At 36.2% G+C, this 22,985-nt stretch overlaps 1 protein-coding gene across 1 annotated transcript; it reads right to left on the bottom strand.

The window, feature by feature from the left end:
• Positions 1–1,289: 1,289 nt before the first annotated feature.
• Positions 1,290–20,933, bottom strand: tm6sf2a (transmembrane 6 superfamily member 2a). The gene is made up of 10 exons (NM_212944.2): positions 20,627–20,933; positions 16,190–16,293; positions 15,380–15,477; positions 8,461–8,564; positions 7,935–8,017; positions 7,714–7,838; positions 7,231–7,332; positions 5,687–5,779; positions 5,275–5,394; positions 1,290–2,385 (listed from the first exon to the last, which is right to left on the bottom strand). The coding sequence occupies exons 1-10, from the start codon at positions 20,716–20,718 to the stop codon at positions 2,176–2,178; spliced, it is 1,131 nt and encodes a 376-aa protein (NP_998109.2). The 5' UTR covers positions 20,719–20,933; the 3' UTR covers positions 1,290–2,175.
• Positions 20,934–22,985: the final 2,052 nt, after the last annotated feature.

The raw sequence follows: 22,985 nt of genomic DNA, 5'->3' as shown, positions 1-22,985 counted from the left end.
TTTAACATGTTGTTAGCCTGTTCTACTATGATTTAGCGCAATACTAACATGTTTTAACATGTTAGCCCATTCTACCATGATTTGGCACAATGCTTACATGTTTTAACATTGTGTTAGCCCGTTCTAGTATTACTTGGCACAATGCTTAAATGTTTTAACCTGTGGTTAGCCCGTTCTACCATGATTAGGCACAATGCTAACATGTTTCAACATGTTGTTAGCCTGTTCTACCATGAGTTATCACAGTGCTAACATGTTTTAAGATGGTGTTAGCCTGTTCTACCATTATGTGGCACAATAATAACATGTTGTTAGCCTGTTCTACCATGTTTTAGCACAATACTAGTCTGTTTTAACACGTTGTTAGCCTGTTCTACCATGTTTTAGCACAATAATAGCATATTTTAACATATTTTGTCTGTTGTGGCATATTTTAGCTCATCGGTATAGCATGGTTTAAAATGTTTGTTCAACCATGTTTTACTGCATTACTGGTATGTTAAAACATGTTTTACCATGTTTTACCATCATTCAGCACAAAACCAGCATATTTTACATATTTCTAGCCTGTTCTATCGTGTTTTAGCTCATTGCTGGCATGGTTTATTGTTGTTAGACTGTTCTACCATGTTTTAGCACAAAACCATGATTTAACATGTTGCTAGCCTGTTCTACTATTTTTATCACATTGTTGGCATGGTTTATCATGTTGTTAGCCTGTTTTAGTGAAATACTAGCATGTCTTAACATGTTGTTACACTTTCCTACCACCTTTTAACACAACACTAGCATGCTCTAACATGTTGTTAGCATGTTTACCATCTTTAGCACAAGACTAGCATGTTTTAACAAAGGGTTGCCCAAACTCTGTCCTGAAGGGCAGATGTCCTGCAGTTTAGCTCCAACTTTAGCCAGGAAGTTTCTGATATACAGTATCTTAACTAGAGCTTGATTAGCTGATTCAGTTGTGTCTGGTTGGGGTTGGAGCTAAACTCTGCTGGACAACTTAAGTATGAGCAACCTTGTTTTAACATGTTAGCCTGTCCTACCATCTTTAGCACAATACTAGCATGTTTTAACATGTTCATATAGCCAGTTCTTACTAGCGCATTACTAGCATGATTTAAAATATTAGTATATTATATTATCTATTTTTAAGGTCCAGTTTGAAGGTCTAAACTGAATTTAGCGGTTATGAAAGTTGTATGATTAGCTAAAAATCTGATTTTGTCTCAGAGCTAGTGTTTAACCACTTTTAATTTAGAGAAAGATACTACTACACACACACAGACAGGCATTCAGGACACACCCAGAGCATCAGCGGCCTTCAAACATTTCTGACAGTGACGTAAACTAGTCCAGAGTCCATATTTATTGAGTTTTTACCAACTGACCAGAGATAAACCTCCTAGAGTTCAGTAGTTTTCACCATTCCACACACTCACACACATCAAGACACACTGTGCAAAAGAAAAACAGATCAGATCGATTCATTTCATCAATGAAGCCCAATAATAATATTTTAAATCCATGCAATTTAGTCATTTTTTGTGTTCACCTTAAATAAATAAAATCAGGCATTTGTCTGATATCGCTTTAATCACACTGATACTGACAATACAACTGAAATGAAGACTTATAAGACTTTAAATAATGTTATTAAGACTTAAAAAACAACTTAAAATAGGCGACACGGAGACTCAGTGGTTAGCATTATCGCCTCACAGCAAGAAGGTCGCTGGTTCGAGTCCGGCTGGGTCAGTTGGCATTTCTGTGTGAATTTGCATGTGCATTGTTTGCTGTGGATTTCCTCCGGGTGCTCCGATTTCCCCCTCAGTCCAAACAGGTGAACTACAAGGGGATTGGATGAACTAAACTGGCCATAGTGTATGAGTGTGTGTGAATGTAAGTGTGTATGGGTGTTTCCCAGTACTGGGTGGCAGCTGGAGGGCTGTGTAAAACATATGCTGGAATAGTTGGCAGTTCATTTCACTGTGGCGACCCCTAATAAATAAGGGACTACACTGAAGGAAAATGAATGAATGAATATATTTGAGTAGAGAATCATTAGCCCTCCTGTGAAATGCAATTGGTTTGACAGTTTAGAGATCAAGATTACAGCCCGAGTCTGTAGTTGTGTTCTGTCAGTTTGTGGATGTGAGTGCTGCAGGTCTGTCAGTTGTTCTTCTTGCCGTTGCGGGTCTGTTCTTCTGGATGGACTCTGATGAAGAAGCTTTGTTTGGCGTAACAGCGCAGGGCGAGCAGGACGGGCAGCGCCACCGTCAGCAGGTTCAGCAGGACCACCGTGCGCCACTCGTCTTTCGGGATCCGGTATGTGAACGGTGTGCGAGAATGAAGCGATGCGCCAAGGTGAGTCCACTGAGTCTGTGCAGATAACACACACATCACATCACATCACAGCATTTGGGTCAAATATAGACATACCTAAATTTGGGTTGATTTTTGTTCAAACTTAAATTAAAATTTTACCCAAATGTTCACTGGGTCTCTGTCAGCTTTGATTACAGGAAACACTTAGGGTTTCTTTTTTCTTTCTTTGTGCATATTATACAGTTTTGCATGTTTCTGAAGGACATTTTTGGCCCGTTTGGAGATTTAAAAAAAAAATCGCTGGGTTAATAACTTTGGGTTGTTTTAAGCCAAAGTTGAGTAAAATATAGACAAACCCAACATTGAGTTCATTATTTGTTAAATTCAAATGACAATTAGTTTAGTCCATATTGTCCAATTAGTTTAGTCATATTTGACCCAACTTTAAGTTATACACAACAGCATTTTTTCTGTCTCTGAAGGAAATATTTGGCCCAATTTGACATATAATATAACTACAATCTAAAAACTACTGGGTTGTTTGAACGCACTGTTGGGTCAGATATGGACAAATGTTAAGTTGATTTCAGTTACTTCAATTAAATTACATTTTCTAACCCACCATTGGGCTTGTCCTTATTTGACCCAACACTGAGTTACAACAACCCAGCTTTTTAAAAGTGTATATTATTTATTACTGCTTATGTCTCTGATAGTCGTTTTTGGTACATTTGGACTATAAAAGTTACTACACTCTAAAAAATACTGGGTTGTTTTAACCCAACATTGGGTCAAATATGGACAATCTCAACAGTTAAATCCAAATGGCACTTTTAAATCCAACAGTTGGTTTTGTCCGTGTTTGACCCAGTGTTTTCTTTATGTTTTTCTCTTTTAAGCAAGTTATATATCATTGCCTTGGTCTCTGAGGGACAATTTTGGCTCATCTGGGCATTAAAAAAGTTTTTTAAAATTCTGGGTTGTTTTAACTCAATGTTGGGTCAAATATGGACAAAACCAACATTGAGGTAATGGGCTATATGCATGGGAATTTATACAGTACACTTTTCATTTTGAATTTTACTAGTATCTGAAGGACATTTTTGGCTCGTTTGGAGATTTAAAATGTTGCTATAATCGCTGGGTTAATAACGCTGGGTTGTTTTAAGCCATAGTTGAGTAAAATATAGACAAACCCAACATTGAGTTCATTATTTCTTACATTAAAATGACAATTAGTTTAGTCCATATTGTCCAATTCGTCTTTGAAGGAAATATTTGGCCCAATTTGACATAAAATATAACTACAATCTAAAATCTTTTCATTTTGAATAAGCCCACTCGGGGGCTTATAGTGAACTGTCATGTCATTATAAACTCACTGGGCCCTATCATACACCCGGCGCAGTGTGGCGCAAGGCGTGGCGCAATAGTCTTTTGGTAGTTTCAGCTTGGCGCAAAAGTTGTTTTGAGGCTTTGCGCTACGCTGTTTAAATAGCAAATGCATTAGCGCTCATATGTGCGCCCATAGGCGTTCTGGTCTAAAAAGGAAGGCGTTCTGAGGCGGACCGCTGGCGCGTTGCTATTTTGAGAAACTATAATAGATTTTTCATTAGACCAAAACTAACCCGGTCTAAACTCCAGCGCAGAGTTGCACCTCACTTACACACTGCTTAATACACACAAGAGAACAATAGGCAAATATCTTTACATATGAAAAAATGTTAATATTAAGGATATATATAGGATATAATAAGAATAGATATAGGATATAAATATAAAGGATTAAAATATTACAGAACATATTATTTTCTAGCCTACATAAATATGAAAAATCACTGCTTTTATGTCTTCTTCATCTCGGGAGGCTTTTTCAGTTCATTCATAACAATTTGCTTTTGTATAATGTTATTATTATTAGCAGTATTATTCATTATATCCATATTTATATTTGTTTTATTAAAAACAAGCTTAGATTTGCCCACCTGTCAGGTTTTAGACCATATGGGGCACAGCATGTGTTTTAGGATATAACTCAGGTTTTTGAGCACACTTTGTTATTATTATTCATTTATTCGTTTGCTGGAAATTAGAACTGAATTTAGAAATAGTTTTGAAATGAATATTTGCGCTTAACAAACAAAAGTATTTATTTATAGACTAATTGATGTCTGTGCGTAAAGGTTTCCCTATCCAAGAGCGAAAGTGAAAGTGATCCATTATCTCTCATTCTCACGCAGTAGATGCTCTGTTTAACAGTTTTCTGTTAAAAAAACTGTTAACTGTTTGCTAGGGAAATGCTCAGTTTTCCACTTACACTTACTTTGCGTCCTGTAAATAGCGAATGCGCTCTTGGCGCGACGCAGCTGATTCTTAAAGGGAATGGGAGATGAGACTCTATATGGTTTATTCTCAAAACACACCTATAACTCATTAAGAAAATAAACTCAACCCTTTTAGACCATGCGCCATGGCGCAAAGCAGATTTCCAGTCCTTAAATTGGCAAAAACGCGTCCTGACACGCCCTGAAAGCGTTTGCGCGCTGCGCATGGACCGTCAAAATAGAGCCCACTGTGTTTAAGATCTGATCTGATTAAAATCAATGATCTTCACTGCCTGATTGAAATATGATATGAAGTGGTTTCACACCTGACTAAAAGCACTGCATTCAATTCCATTGTTTCACGTCATGTGGAAATGTATTTGATCACAATATTTGCAATGCAGTTTCAGCATTAGCCTGCTGCTCCTGGCGGCAATTGTGTTTAAACAGCTTTTCCCCTCGTTTAACGCTTGAAGTTTATCAGTGGCTGAAAAACACTTGCCATGCATATACCCTAATATTTCAGTTAAATTACAATCCAACATATGAACACAACAGTTGGGTTTGTCAGTATGCTAGTTTTAGTCGTAATTGTCATCAGTGTTTTCAGTGTGTGTACCTGAGCCACAGCTCCAGCGAGGACGAGTGTCCAGTCCAACATCCACGTACATCCAGGAGTGTGAAGCCCGTAAACACACGCAAACAACAGCGGAAACACATAGAAGAGCAGCACCAGCATCTGCAGGCAATAATGAATCATCATCCTCTATTAGAGTCAACAATACTGCACATAGAACTTTAGCATTTGTTGTTGTTTGCTTTATTTCCCACTTATTTTATGTCCTTCTGTCTTATGTTATATATGTATGTACCCTGAGCTTGTGAAAAAAAAAATCTTTGTGTGTTTGTGCACACTTAGCGATTAAAGCTCATTCATTTACATTCTGATTCTGAATAAAATGACCTAAAATTGAGCAGGAAACCCCTCACTTTACTTATTAATCTCGGTAACTGATTACCCCGACACTGACCGTGACTTTAGGAAAGCCGACGCTGTCCTTCATGTAGGGCTCGTACTGATAGATGTAGGAGAAACACAGATCCAGAGAACACTCCAGAACAACCTGATGGAGATTATAAAGATGGAGATGAATGAAGAACAGAATAAATGATAGATAAACAAACACACATGGATTGATGGATGGATGGATGGATGGATGGTTTGGTCGATGGGTGGATGGGTAGATTGGTGAATGGGTGGATGGATGGGTGGATGGTGGATGGGTGGACAGATGGATGGATTGGTGGGTGGATTGGTGCATTTTAGATGGATAAATAGATGGATGGATTGGTGGGTGAGTGGATGGATGGATTTATGGATGGGTTGGTAGATTTTAAATGGGTGGATGGATGGGTGGATGAATGGATAGATTGATGGATTGGTAGACTAGATTGATGGATTGTTGGGTGGGTGGATTGATGGATGGGTGAATTTTTGATTGATAGATAGGTGGATGGGTGGATGGATTAATTGGTGGGTGGGTGGGTGGATTGATGGATGGATGGATTTTGGATGGGTTGGGGGGTATATGAATGGATGGTTGGATAATTTTTAAATGGATGGTGGATTTTGGATGGTTGGATGGGTGGATGTTGAATGGGTGGATGAATGGATGGGTGGGTGAATGGATGGATTGATGGATGGGTGGGTGGATGGATTGGTGGGTAGGTGGGTGGGTGGATGGATGGATGGATGGGTGGATGGATGATTTGGTGGGTAGGTGGGTGGGTGGATGGATGGATGGATGAATTGATGGATGGGTGAAAGGGTGGGTTGATGGATGGATGGACTTTTGGATGGGTTGGTGGGTGGATGGATGGATGGATGGATGGATGGATGGATGGATGGATGGATGGATGGATGGATTGATGGATGAGTGGAATGGTGGATTGATGGATGGATGGACTTTTGGATGGGTTGGTGGGTGGATGGATGGATGGATGGATTGATGGATGGGAGGAATGGTGGATTGATGGATGGATGGACTTTTGGATGGGTTGGTGGGTGGGTGGATGGATGGATTATTGGATGGGTGGAATGGTGGATTGATGGATGGATGGACTTTTGGGTGGGTTGGTGGGTGGGTGGATGGATGGATTAATGGATGAGTGGGAGGGTGGGTTGATGGATGGATGGACTTTTGGATGGGTTGGTGGGTGGTTGGATGGATACTGGATTGGTGGATGGATAGATGAATGGATGGATGATTTTTGGATGAATGGGTGGATTTTGGATGGATGAGTGGATTTTAGATGGATAGGTGGGTGAAATTTGGATGGATGGATGGATGGATGGATGGATGGATGGATGGAAGGGTGGACGGACGGATAGATGAATGGGTTGGTGGATGAATGGATGAGTGGAATTTGGATGGATGGATGGATTTTGGATGGATGGATGGTTGGGTGGAATTTGGGTTGATGGGTGGATGGATGGATGGATGGATGGATTAATGGGTGGATGGGTGGATTTTGGTTGGATGGTTTTTGGATAGATGGATGTGAGGACACTTACAAACCCTCTGAAGGCATTAAAGGCCATGTTTCCCAGCAGGCCAAGCGTCAGCAGCAGATCTACAGGTCGGGACAGCAGTGTTTTCTTCTGCTCCTGCTGCAGCTGCACACAACAAACTCAACCTTAAAAGGCAGCTATTATGCATAAATCACCTTCATAAAGGGTTTAAACAGTTGTGTATCAGCAGTGTGCGAATATAAGCAGCTTCTAATGCTAAAAAATTAATTCAGAATTTTTTTTTATTACACTTAATAAAAACAGTCTGCATAAACACTTTGATTGACACTCTCCCTTTGTACGTGCCATCAGAGGGAGAAGGCCCCGCCCACTAGCGACCCTCTCTCCCTCATTAGCATAAACAGCCTTGACTGTGAAGCAGCCGTCCATTAGCCATTAGGGTTTTGACCTGCTGTGTTGTCAGTCATACAGTAGATCTGACGTGCTTATTAGCCTGTATGACATCACATCATCATTTGTCTTCACCTGGTCAGCAGGAATGATTGACAGCTCCCTCGGCCTATTGAAAAGCCTCACCGCCGCCCATATGGATAAAAGCAAAGCCGGGCCATGTCTACACAGAGCAGGAACCAGGTTTTTCCCATATTTACCTGAATAGACACATTAATATATAGCACTGAGTTTGACACACACACTTTTAGCAAAAACACAGCTCAGATTTAGAGTATATGAGGTGACTTTCTCACCCACTATGACGCCAGAGATTACTACAATCTGACTGGTGATCATAGATCCAGCCCATAATAAACCCAGACTGCGAAACGGCTTCCTGACAGAGGAAAAACAGCACATATTAAACCAACACTGTTCATATCAATGTCTTTATATGAAAGAAAAGGAATGAATGAATGACTACAGAACAAACCACTGTTATACAATGACTTGCCTAATTACCCTTACTTGCCTAATGGACCTAATTAACCTAGTTGCGCCATGCAATGAATAGCTGAATACTAGTATCTTTGCAAAGTATCTTGTAAATACTGTCATCATGGCAAATATATAAGAAATCAGTTATTAGAAATCGGTTATTAAATCTATTATGTAAAAAATAAACAGCACTTGGGAAATATAAATAGAATTAAAAGTTCACAGGAGGGCGAATAGTTTAGTCTTTAAGCTAGTCCATTAATTTCAGCTTCAGATCTAATGATTTGATGTGACGTGTTGATGTGAACACATGATGTATTCTGTTGTAATGATGATTTTTACCCTTCGCTCATGCAGTGGATCATGAAGAGCAGCAGACAGTAGTGAATCACGCCGTCCCAGTAGCTCATCATCACACCGTGAGCTGTGTTTAGATACGGCTCTGCCTACAACAACAGCACAAGTAAGACAATTATCCATCATTAATGAATGCACTTTAAAAATAAAGTGATGTTCTACTTTAGTACAATTGTTTAAAGGAGACCTATTAGTACCCTTTTTACAAGATGCTAAATAAGCATCTGATGTCTCTACACTCTCAGAAATAAAGGTATGTGAGCTGTTATTGGGGTGGTACCTTTTCAAAAGGTACATATTTGTACTTAAAGGCCATATATTGGTATCTCAAAGGTATATATTAGTGCATAAACATTTCAAGAAGTACTAATATGTACCCTCAAGGTATTAATAAGGACCTGTTGGAGCCATTTCTTTTTTTTATAATTAGGTTTGGATTAAATTGGTTGGATTATATGGTTATTATTAAGTTTACATTTGATAATTGTTGTATTTAGGTTTGAGTATTTAGAATTTTGTATTCATATATTATTCATATCTAAGTATTTGCTTTATTGTTGTGATTTTGTGAATGAAGACTTTTATTCTGTTAAAATTGGGATTTAGGGAAGCCAGGTAGTAGGTGGAGTAGTAAGGGAAGCGGATACAATTTTCAGATCGTGGGTTTGTGTGTGGTGACGGGTGCTACTGAGAAGCAATTTCACTGATTTGATGGCACAAGATGTGATAAAATAAAAATTAAAAAAAAGGATTCACAGCGGACTAACGCGTCATTGTTTACCCTTACCGCATTAGCGGCTTGAAGCAAAAATGCCGCTACAGGACCCTTTAAGTACAAATATTTACCTTTCGAAAAGGTACCACCCCAGTGACAGCTCGCGTACCTTTATTTCTGAAAGTGTAGAGTGTGTGTGTGAAGTTTTAGCTCAAAATACCACACTGACAGGGCCGGATTAACCAATGGGCCTTATGGGCACAGGCCCAGGGGCCCTTGCGCACTAGGGGCCCCTGCGAGGTGGGAGAAAAAAAGACAATTTCGGAGTGTCTTTTTAGGCTAATTGCAAATAGCGATTCTAGTTGGAATAAGCTATTCAGGGTTTATCGATGCCTGATTGATAGAGACAAGATGAGTAAAGAGCTGTGTATCATTTCAGCCGCAGTGGCGCACCTTGTAAGGCGCATTGTCTCATCTTTTGACGCGTTTGATCATCAACTCGGTTCGAATCCACCATCAGCTGAACTCGTGCTACTTTTTAATCCCCATTACATATCAGATTGGAAATATATTTATTTTTAACAGGAAGGAAACATTTTTTTTTAAATAATGCAAATGTGATATAAAGTCACAAGTGTCTCGTGGGTATTTAATAATGTTTAGCCTTATTTTAGGTGCCTCCCTCTCTGCAAAAACTATATTGCTCAGACAACTGTATTTCCTCTGAGCAAAAAAAAATAGCGATCACACATTAATATTATTATTATATTTAAATTGCCTTTCTTTATTTAACTAAACAGAATGCTGTAATTGGTCAAGCGCGGAAACGTCAGTTTTGTAATAACCCGCACTAAACTGAGCGGACTGTGGTGTAACGTTATATCTGTCATAGATCAAAAATGAGTGGACAAGTGGATTTAGCAAACGCGAGAGAAAGAGGAGAGGAAGCAACTTTATTGAGGCATTTTCCATACACACCTTCTTTAAACAGACCCATGATCAGGAAAATGAGGGTACAGAAGAAGACGTTATGGTAACTTTAAATGATGAGAAGCTAGCATTAACCAGGCGGAGAGAGACAGACAGAAAAGGAGAGAGAGAGGGAGAGAGAGAGAAAGGCCCAGAAGAGGAGAGAGACGGGAGAGAAGAGGTATAGTGTGTGTGATTTCGGATACTTTTAGGTTTATAATCAAGTCTTCATCACGATAAGAGTAGAGAAAATACAGGGAGAGGAGGAGAGAGACAGTAAATCAGAGTTTGTATTATGAAAGACTCAGATTCATAGAACTGTATTAGAGAAGCATTGTGCGTTATATGCCATGGCAATAATATGCTTTACAAGTTTGTAAAAGCAATACATTAAAATACCCTTAAAAAAAAAAAAAAAAAAAAAATATATATATATATATATATATATATATATATATATATATATATATATATATATATATATATATATATATATATATAGTTTTATTAGTATTTTTATTCAATGCTTTGAAAAATAAGTTAAATCTTTTTAGACTATAAATACATATGTACTATATATCATTTATTTAAATATGTGGGCAACAAATTATAGATTAATTTTATTTAAAAATTATTATATTATTCTTATTTTTTAAATTCAACTATAGGGGTGCGGCCAGGTAGGGGGCCTTACAATGTGCCCAGGGGCCCCTGAGTTCTTAATCCGGGCCTGCACACTGATAATGTTTATAACACTCTGAAACTGACCCAATTAGGTTTTGATTCTAATTGTGCTGTTTTGGTGACTGTCGCTTTAAATTAAAATGAGATTGTGCTCTTTTCAGAAGAGGGTGGAGCTACAAACGCCTGTGTGTCAGCATAGTGGCAGATTCAAAAACAAGACTAACATTGTCTGTGAAAAACTAATAATGTCAAAAGAAGTAGAAAACATTTATATTTCTCTTAGTCACTGACATTATCTTCAGCAGATAGAAAATCCGTCTTATGCTAATTAGGGATAGATGGTCACTAGTGGGTGTGGCTTTTCCCCCTCTGATGACACGTACAAAGGGAAAATGTCAATCAAAGTGTTTCTGCAGACTGTTTTGATCAAGTCTGATTATATAAAATACCATTAATACATTTTACCATTAGAAGCTGCTTATATATACACACTGCTGACACACAACTGTGTTTAAACCCCTTATAAAAATAATTTCTGCATAATAAGTAATCTTTAAACCCTTTTAAATCAGTATAGATTTACTTAAGCAAAATGACACATAATAGGTCTTGTTTTACAGAAAAAAAAAATATTTGTATGCCTAAAATTAGAATAAATGTCTGCAAATGTAGTCATAAAAAGAAAACAATTGTTTTTCTGACATAGGTAGATGTTTTTTTTTGTTTGTTTTTTTTGTATAAATTTATTGAATTTTGGCACGTTTTCTCAGAACACAAGATTTAATATCTTAAACAAAATAGGTCTTTGTTGGAAATCAAGACAATAATTCAAGAGGTCTTTTTGTAATGTTTTTTAGCTCCATTTTGAAGAATGTGTGGTAAAATAAAGCATCAGTTATTTCAGTGCTATTATGACAACATGCTTAATTAGTGTATTGAAAAACTAAATGTAGTTTTAAAATCTACATGTAATCTGGTTATTTTCTGTCGTACATTGCAACTCTGCATCACGTTATAATTGTTATTAACGTCAAAGTTGATGCCTATATTGTTACAATCAACATTGTTAAATCATATTATTATGCAATAAAAATATTTTAATACAATATTGTTATAACATATTTTAATATACAATAAATACACAATACTGATATATTAATATTGATTATAACAAAATAGACATCAACTTTAAAACCAATTAATGGTATATATATATATATATATATATATATATATATATATATATATATATATATATATGGATTTATAAATTTATTTTATAATATAAAATTGAAATACTGTGTGTGTGTGTGTGTGTGTGTGTGTGTGTGTGTGTGTGTGTGTGTGTGTGTGTGTGTGTGCGTGCGTGCGTGCGTGCGTGCGTGCGTGCGTGCGTGTGTGCGTGTGTGCGTGAGTGTATATATTTATATAACACTTCTATCTGGTTCTTGAATCTGTTTGGCTGATAGCCGTGCGATATTTTGCCAGCAACATCACACAAAGGCCTCTTCACCCTTCACCTCTGTGTATTACTCCGCCCACATACAGCCAGCAACAAGCAGAGACACTACAGGTTGACAAATATTACTGCTGTTAGACAACAAAATATACTTTTGAGGCTTTTTTCATCGAGAATGTAGTTGTTTAGATTGCAACTATGCAGTTTATTTGTAAGAATAGTGCCTTTTTTTTTAAATATTTACAATTTCTGAGAAAGCTGGTTGGCGGCCATTAGCCTGCCATAGTGTAGTAGACCAAAGACGGTTGACGTTGTCTATCCACAAGATGGCGCCAGGACTGCATAATAAGCCCTTGCTCCTTAAAACTGTTGTGTTTTCTTGAGCGCAAACAAGAAGCTGAAAAACGGAAGCGTCTCGGTTTTTAAGGTGGACCGGATAGAGTCAATAAAAAGCTACGATTAAGAAGCTGGATTGAGCCTTTTCCCTGCATATCGCAAACACAACAGCAGTCTGGTCGTGAGTGCGCTGTTTTTTTCAGGGTTAATTATTGTGATATTGTAACGGTCACTTAATGTTTGATATGCATTGTGTATAAATGTCCCCTTTAAGAGGACTTCTTCTGTGGTTGTTTTACCTTTTAGATGTAAGCACGCATGTATAGGAGCTCCGTTCAGTTCTGGTGAGCTCTGGGAAGTGTGTGTTGTTCGCTCTACCGCTGTTTCATTCTTTTATTTCAATATTGTAACATTTTATTTTATGATGGATGTTTAAGTGTCTTTTTCTTTTCCTTTTGTCTACTCATTGTCGTTGACTGGCATGTATGTAGTTTCTGTCTCCTTTTTTTATTCCTTAAAGTCTCCGGGTAAACGCTGTGACACCTGGCACCTGTCACAATACAGACGGCAACAGAGAAATACTGTAGACTGTAATAAACTGTAGGGAGATATCTCTGTAGACGGATGGCATTTCATGTCACGTTCAGCCTTATAGGGCTCTATTTTGACGGTCCATGTGCAGAGCGCAAAATGCAGGGCGCATTCGCTTTCAGGGCGTGTCAGGACGCGTTTTTGCTAATTTAAGGACGGAAAAATCTGCTTTGCGCCGTGGCGCATGGTCTATAAGGGTTGAGTTTATTTTCTTAATGAGTTATAGGTGTGTTTTGAGAATAAACCAATTAGAGTCTCATCTCCCATTTCCTTTAAGAGTCAGCTGCGTCGTGCCAAGAGCGCATTCACTATTTACAGGACGCAAAGTAAGTCTAAGTGGAAAAACTGAGCAATTCACAAGCAAACAGTTAACAGTGTTTTAACAGAAAACTGTTAAACAGAGCATCTACTGCGTGAGAATGAGAGATAATGGAACTACTTTCACATTCGCTCTTGGATAGGGAAACCTTTACGCACAGACATCAATTAGTCTATAAATAATTAATTTTGTTTGTTAAGCGCAAATATTCGTTTCAAAACTATTTCTAAATTCAGTTCTAATTTCCAGCAAACGAATAAATGAACAATAATAACAAAATGTGCTCAAAAACCTGAGTTATATCCTAAAACACATGCTGTGCCCCATATGGTCTAAAACCTTACAGGTGGGCAAATCTAAGCTTGTTTTTAATAAAACAAATATAAATATGGATATAATAAATAATACTGCTAATAATAATAACATTATACAAAAGCAAATTGTTATGATTGAACTGAAAAAGCCTCCCGAGATGAAGAAGACATAAAAGCAGTGATTTTTCATATTTATGTAGGCTAGAAAATAATATGTTTTGTAGAATTTTAATCCTTTATATTTATATCCTATATCTATTCTTATTTTATCCTATATATATCCTTAATATTTACATTTTTTCATATGTAAAGATATTTGCCTATTGCTCTCTTGTGTGTATTAAGCAGTGTGTAAGCGAGGCACAACTCTGTGCTGGAGTTTAGACCGGGTTAGTTTTGGTCTAATGAAAAATCTATTATAGTTTCTCAAAATAGCAACGCGCCAGCGGTCCGCCTCAGAACACCTTCCTTTTTAGACCAGAACGCCTATGGGTGCACATATGAGCGCTAATGCATTTGCTATTTAAACAGCGTAGCGCAACGCCTCAAAACGACTCTTGCGCCAAGCTGAAACTACCAAAAGACTACTGCGCCGCGCCTTGCGCCACACTGCGCCGGGTGTATGATAGGCAAAATCAGCTGTTTTGTCATCACAGACATTACGCTATAGTGAGTCATTCAAACACTAGCTCTAAAGTGACATTGGTGAATTAACGGCTTCTCCGTGTTTGATTTTATGTATGTATGTATGTATGTATGTATGTATGTATGTATGTATGTATGTATGTATATATATATATATATATATATATATATATATATATATATATATATATATATATATATATATATATATATATATATATATATATATATACATACATACATATATATATATATATATATATATATATATATATATATATATATATATATATACATACATACATATATATATATATATATATATATATATATATATATATATATTTATATGTATATGTATATATATATAAATAAACATACATATATACAGGGTGGGCCATTTATATGGATACACCATAATAAAATAACTTGTAAATAACTCAAGAAAGAATAAAGTTACGTTTAAAACTCAGCACACCATTGTTTTTCTTGTGAAAATCCCAAAAAGTTTATTGGTGTACATATATTCATATACATCCATTATACATCCATATAAATGGTCCACCCTTTATATATACATATAAAATCATATATTTATTAGTAAAAAATGTATACCATATGTTTATCATGCACTTTTTTAATCATGTTTTATATAATCATGTATGTATATATAATCATATCTTTCAAATTATTCATTATTATAATACTTACAAATATTACTAATATTTGAATAAAATAATTGTGACCATAAACAGTCATTTACTTGTGTGTGTGTGTGTGTGTGTGTGTGTGTGTGTGTGTGTGTGTGTGTGTGTGTGTGTGTGTGTGTGTGTGTGTGTGTGTGTGTGTGTGTGTGTGTTTGTGTCTCTGACCTTGCTAATATAAAAGTCCATGAAGCCTTTGATGAAGCCGTCCTGCTGCAGAGCATTTGTGATGCTGACAACAGACGTGAAGGAAAACAGTGCAAACACTGAAACACACACACACACACACAAAGAGAGAGAGACACACACACACACACACACAAATTGTAAACATTAGCATGTTCAGCTCTGCACCTCTGCTTTATCTCTGTCTCTCTCCATCTAACACACACTCCCTCTCTCCTCCCCATCTCTCAGTCTCAGTCTGTCTTTCACTTTATTTTCTTCTCCAGTTATTGATTTCTGTCCTGAACAGTGAGTTAATGATGCTCACGCTGGTCCAGGTGAAGGTGCACTTACATCACATGGCTTGAAGGGTTTTTTTTACTCCATGTGCATCTTTTGGACTTGTGCATACATTAAATAAACCTTACTACATACAGTTGAATTCAAAATTATTCACCCTCCTGTAAACTTTTCCAATATTTCCAAATGATGTTGAACAGATTCAGGAATTTTTCACAGGATTTCCTATAATATTTTTTCTTCTGGAGAAAGTATTATTTGTTTTATTTTGGCTAGAATAAAAGCATTTTTTATAATGTTGTTTTTTTTATTTTTTTATGTTTTAATCACCATTTTAAGGTCAATATTATTAGCTCGCTTAAGCAATATTTGTTTTGAATTGTCTCCAGAACAAACACCTGTTTACAATGACTTGCCTAATTATCCTAACCTGCCCAATTAACTTCATTAAATAGCTCTTATTTATCATTTTATTTTCTCATGTTACATTGCATATATTAGTTTTGGTCTTACCGTAGAACAGAGGGTCTGTCGATTTCTTACTCTTGACACTGAGGTTTGCCAGGAGGAATATTGTTGTAAGAACTGTGATGCCTATAGTCAACATAACCTGTGGACTGACAGGGAAAAAACATCATTTCACACAACACATCCATTCATTGATATGAAGAGTAAGCCTTAAAAATAGCCTAAAAAGTGTAAGAGGAACACTTTTGTACTTTTTAGGTACTAATATGTGCCCTTAAGGTATTAATATGAAGTGTAGTATATTGTCATGTGGGTATCTGATATAGAAATAGATCTGGTAGCAGATATCGCAGCCTTTGTCATTCTTTACCTTCCACTTTTGTGTTAACATTTATTATAATTTATTTAGGATATGTGTTTTTACTTTCTGACTCCAATGACTCATTATTAAACTGTTAAAATGACTACAATTAGGCTGCTTGTGTAGCAAGCCGCCAGACTACTGTTATCCTATTTTTCTTCTGAGACTAAAAAACAAAATGCATCTCCTCCTAGAACTTTTGAGCTATGACCACCAAACTCACACCAGACCTCCAAACTGGTCTGACTCGGGTTGCTATATCTTTTCCGACTGATCTGACTTTCAGTTTTCCAAAAAACGTCCCGGGACCATCGGAAAAATCCCATTGACTTAACATTGGACCAAACTTTGTGACCTCATAACTCTGCATCAGACTGTCCTACAGACTAATGGCTGAGCTCAGTTAACTCAGCCTAGCCAGCAACCAATCACTGATGGCCTTTTAACTTTCTAGCCACTCCCTAACAACCAGATCCTGCACCCTAGCAACTGTCCCATAGACTGCCATTATAGAGGTTCAGATTGATATCGTCATGCTGAAGTGTTATAGAGACATGGGGGTTGTTTTTAACTGTTCATACTGGCAAGAACCTTTGATACATCATCAGTCTAAGCTGTCAATCAACTCCATAGCAACAAAACAGACTAACCTAGCAACAATATAACAGCAGCTGTATCTCAGCATCAAAACATCGTAGAGAAGTGGGGGTTGGCTTGTTTGACTCATGCTAACACACCATACAGTACATCCTGTATGGTTCACATGCTAGCAATGACTAGCAACATGCTAATAATGTACTTTAACATGCTAGAAATTCTTACTGAACATTAAGGAAAATCTATAGAACACTGCTCTATCTATCTATCTATCTATCTATCTATCTATCTATCTATCTATCTATCTATCTATCTATCTATCTATCTATCTATCTATCTATCTATCTATCCATCTATCTATCTGTCCGTCCGTCCGTCCATCCATCTACCTATCTATCTATCCGTCTATCTGTCTGTCCGTCCGTCTGTCTGTCTGTCTGTCTATCTATCTATCTATCCATCCGTCCGTCCGTCCGTCCGTCCATCCATCCATCCATCTATCTATCTACCTATCTATCTATCTGTCTATCTGTCTGTCTGTCCGTCCGTCCGTCCGTCCGTCTATCTGTCTGTCTGTCTATCTATCTATCTATCTATCTATCTATCTGTCTATCCCTCTGTCTGTCTGTCTGTCTGTCTGTCTGTCTGTCTGTCCGTCCGTCCATCCGTCCGTCCATCCATCCATCTACCTATCTATCTATCCGTCTATCTATCTATCTATCTATCTATCTATCTATCTATCTATCTATCTATCTATCTATCTATCTATCTATCTATCTATCTATCTATCTATCTATCTATCTATCTATCTATCTTCTATCTATCTGTCTGTCTGTCTCTCTATCTATCTATCTATCTATCTATCTATCTATCTATCTATCTATCTATCTATCTATCTATCTTTTCATACTTTTTAAAACTGTTTAAACTAAATAAACTATTACCAACATGAGTAACGAACATTAGTAAGCTAGTTAAATTAAATATTCTTAAGAGTGATATATGATGTGTTCTTTGGAAGAGTGTACTTGCACTATGATGATATTATATTGTCATTCTGGTAATGAGTGACATAAAATGGCCTTAAAATCACAATAATATTGTTAATCACAATATATTTCAGTGCTAAATATCAGATAACAAAATATAATATGATAATATAACAAAACATGTATATCGTGACAGGCCTAGTTTGTAGGTTGAGATTCCCTAGACTTTCCCAATAAAGTCATTAGGGCCCCTTTTTGCCCTTTTAAATGTTTACTTTTGTAAGTTACTATGAGATACACATTTGTACGTTTTGGGTATTAATGTGTACCTTATTAGGGGTATGAATAAGGACCTGTTATGAACAAAAATGTATCTTTGAAAAGGTATCGCCCCAGGGACAGATTAAGTAACTTTATTTCTAAACATGTACAGTGTATGTGGGTCAATCACTTGACCCTGTTTAACCACATGACCTACATTCTGTATACTATCAAGTGTGTGTGCTTCTGAATGCTATAGAAGTGGTTGAAAGTTGACAAGTTTGTGGAAAGTGCTTGTGATTGGATTAATACCGAAGTCTGTGATAAATGACAAACTAAATCCCTGAATTCATATCCCAAAATATAACAGTAATAAATAAATAGGAGAGAAAAAAACAAACAAAACATTTATGCTAAATAAAATATATTTAACTGCCAAAAATATAGGAACGTAAAAATAATTATAAATTATTTTGAAAATTTTAAATATTTAATAATAATAATACTATATATATTATGTATACATTTCAATATACATTAATGTTTCATATTTAAATATAAATGTGTTGTGTCAATAATTTACAACTGAAATTATATATTTTATACAGAATAATCCTGTAGTCAACTGTAAATGTAACTGTAAATACATTTACAAGATTTTAAAGTCTAGAGAAAATGGAGGTATGACGTGTTTGACTATTTATAGGGGTTTCCTCTTGAGCTGATTGGATAATAGAATGATTGTGTGTGTGATGAATGAAGCTGCGGTCACATTAGAGTTTAAGCATGCGAAATTTTGTGCAATTTACAGCATGTTGACTCACTTTAAAAATTACACATTGAATCATTATAATAATGTAATAAGTAATGCACAAGCTTATTAAAACATCTATTTTTAAACTTTTGGGTCTCTTCATTATGTTTTTTGCTTTATTTCATGATTAGATACCATGATGATTGTTTCTGTAAACAACTTTAAGCAAGTCTTTTATTTTGGTTATATCAACTTTTGGGAGACGATTATTAAATTTACAAATTATGGGTTGCAGCTGGAAAGGCAACGTAATACATATGCTGGATAATTTGGCGGTTCATTCTGCTGTGGCGACCCCAGATTAATAAAGGGACTAAGCCGAAAAATTAATGATTGATTGAAATTATTTCAAAATGTCACAACTCATTTCAGTGTGGAGTTTGCATGTTCTCCCCGTGTTGGCGTGAGTTTCCTCCGCGTGCTCCGGTTTCCCCAAGAGTTAAACATATTTAACAGTAATAAATAAATAGGAGAGAAAAAAACAAACAAAACATTTATGCTAAATAAAATATATTTAACTGCCAAAAATATAGGAACGTAAAAATAATTATAAATTATTTTGAAAATTTTAAATATTTAATAATAATAATACTATATATATTATGTATACATTTCAATATACATTAATGTTTCATATTTAAATATAAATGTGTTGTGTCAATAATTTACAACTGAAATTATATATTTTATACAGAATAATCCTGTAGTCAACTGTAAATACAAGATTTTAAAATGCTGAAGTGAAGTGAATATTAGTGATTATAGTTCATATGTTATTTTCTGAATATTTATACATTTAATTATTATTTCATATATAAAAATAAATTTGTTGTGTAAATAATTTACAATTTAAATGAAATACAATTTTATTCACTTCTATTAAAAATAAAGCTGCTGTGAAATAATTCATGACAAACAAAATCCCACAAAACTTAAGATCCTATTTTATAATGATTTGTACAATGGAAATAAAGCATGACTATTTTTATGGCTAACAAAAATCAGCTGGAATTAAAAGTAGGACAGAATGTTTAATATAATTTGGAATATTTCATATTTTATATTAAAACTAAATATTTGCATGATGCTTAAATCATTTTAAATCATTTTTGTGTGTGTTTTGAGACTAAATTGCACTGAATTTTGATAAAAAAAGAAGTCACAAAATAAAAAATCAGACTGGACCTTAACATATTCATTTACATGTACATGCAGCATTGCATAAATGCATAAAACAGTATCAGCTCATTAATCAGATCTTGATTAAACAAAGTATGCAGCTGATGTTGGTTTCCCTCTTATGGTCAAATAAGGCCATTAAAGCCTCATAAAAAGTTTTTAAATCACATATTGAACCACAAGATCTTTTTTAATCAACTTGTATGTTATTTCACAACACTGCTCAATCTTTAAAATGCAATAATGCTCTAAAATAATAATAATATAAAGTGCAAACTTACTCTTGTAAGAAGGGCACATGGTTAATTGTGTATAAAATCACCGGCGCTGTCAGAGACAGAAGAAAAACGCTGATCTCTGGAGGAAAATCCATCTGAAAACACGAAAGTGACGCAAATATGAGAATATCCCTTGAGTCCTGTCGATGATCTACTCCAGCAGAAATATGCAGGCAGTGAATAAAAACAATAATAAATAGTTTTGAAAAATAAATATCTAAAGAGTGAAAAGGCACATCTTCAGTCTTGATTTCCCTGAGTTTTAAAGTGTGTGTGCAAGTGTGTGTGTCGTGCTGTTCAGCTCAACACTGATGATGGAATCAACATGAAATCAGTGCAAACCTTTCAAAGTCCACGGACTCTGAACTATTACCGCCCATTAGCTATAGGAAAGAGTGCTACCAATCAAACACACACACACACACACACACACAGTCATACTGTACAACCGTCTTGTAATACCTGTGTAGATTTGTGTCCTGATTTCACGAGTTCACACTCACAGATATTTATCTGAATAGAATATGCGCATTTGGCATGCTGTCCCTGGAGAGGGCTCTGAGTTTGGGAAGACTCCATAACTCATGTTACTCCCCTTATCAGGATAAAGAGATAGGGTCCGAGCGCAGTATCTAGCCCGGCTCCAGAACGCTCCCCCTTCAGATTCAAATAGGTTTCTGGTTTAATAGTGTGGAGTTGGGGTGGTGGAGGGTCGCTGAAGTCTAGAGAAAATGGAGGTATGACGTGTTTGACTATTTATAGGGGTTTCCTCTTGAGCTGATTGGATAATAGAATGATTGTGTGTGTGATGAATGAAGCTGCGGTCACATTAGAGTTTAAGCATGCGAAATTCTGTCGTGTGGCTCTGCGAAAAGGGGCGGGATTAAACAAGTGTATTAGACATTTTTAAAAGCGAGCGATTGCTCCATGTTTTAAATTTCTGTCCATAGATGTCATGTTTTGATCCTCGATTGGTCTCACACAGACAAGTGATGCAATATCGCAGGTCAGAGTTCACCAAGCTTGAACTTTGCACCGCAGCAATCTGCGAAACTTGACGCACGGACCTGCGTTTCCGGTCTGACGCATTCGCGTGTGTATGAATGGAAGTCTATGGGAGGAAAAGCCCAGTGTGACCGCAGCTTTAGCCTCGCCAAAGACGGATCGTGCTCCTCCCGAAATTTGTTTATAAAACATCAATTCAATTCAATTCAGCTTTATTTGTACAGCGCTTTTGCAATGTAGATTGTGTCAAAGCAGCTTCACATAAATGGTCATAGTAACTGGATCAGGGTAGTTCAGTTTTTAGTGTTTAAGTTTAGCTCAGTTCAGTGTGGTTTGAAGTCATTATTGAGAGTCCAAACACTGAAGAGCAAATCCATCGATGAGTAGCTTTTCAGATCCTGAACTATTCAAGCCAGTGGCGACAGCTGAGAGGGAAAAAAAACTTCACCAATTGGAGAGTGAAGAAAAAAAACCTTGAAAGAACCAGACTCAGTTCGGCACGACCATTTAAATCACACGTCACAAAAATGGGGACTCTCCACAGCTGTAATGAAGTGTACAGATGTCTCCCTCTCCCCCTAAACCCAACCCTTACAGCAAACAATCTGCACTTTTACATTTTCAAAATAGTTAATTTTGTGCATTTTACAGCATGTTGACTCACTTTAAAAATTACACATTGAATCATTATAATACAGTAAAGTAGGATAGTTGATGCACAAGCTTATTAAAACATCTATTTTTAAACTTTTGGGTCTTTTCGTTATGTTTTTTGCTTTATTTCATTGATTAGATACCATGATGATTGTTTCTGTAAACAACTTTAAGCAAGTCTTTTATTTTGGTCATATTAACTTTTGGGAGACTATTATTAAATTTACAAATTATGGGTTGCAGCTGGAAGGGCAACGTAATACATATGCTGGATAATTTGGCGGTTCATTCTGCTGTGGCGACCCCAGATTAATAAAGGGACTAAGCCGAAAAATTAATGATTGATTGAAATTATTTCAAAATGTCACAACTCATTTCAGTGTGGAGTTTGCATGTTCTCCCCGTGTTGGCGTGAGTTTCCTCCGCGTTCTCCGGTTTCCCCAAGAGTTAAACATATTTATATTTGTATTAAAATATAACGTTATATTTTATATCAGATCAGATTATGTCAGTTTGACGTTTTACCCTAGCATCGTGGGGACGTTGCAGTTTGTTTGGAAATGAAAATCGAGTCGATGTCAGAACTCAACCTAAAACCAACCAAATATCAACGTCTAATGATGTTACAGCTTGACGTTGTGTGGACGTTACCACTATGACATCTATCAGATGCTGGATTTTGGTTGCCCAACCAAATTTCACC

Source organism: Danio rerio, chromosome 2, assembly GCF_049306965.1.
Source record: "Danio rerio strain Tuebingen ecotype United States chromosome 2, GRCz12tu, whole genome shotgun sequence".
Lineage (NCBI taxonomy): Eukaryota > Metazoa > Chordata > Actinopteri > Cypriniformes > Danionidae > Danio > Danio rerio.
Note: the sequence above shows the minus strand (reverse complement) of the source record. Positions and strands in the feature narration are given on the sequence as shown.

Excerpts from the sequence above, each read along its gene's own strand:
- tm6sf2a (NM_212944.2), bottom strand. The coding sequence starts at position 20,718 with ATGGATTTTCCTCCAGAGATCAGCGTTTTTCTTCTGTCTCTGACAGCG. Across the intron at positions 15,478-16,189 it reads GACAGACCCTCTGTTCTACG|TGTTTGCACTGTTTTCCTTC; the intron begins GTAAGACCAAAA and ends TGTGTGTTTCAG. Across the intron at positions 7,839-7,934 it reads AATCTCTGGCGTCATAGTGG|GTAAATATGGGAAAAACCTG; the intron begins GTGAGAAAGTCA and ends GTGTCTATTCAG.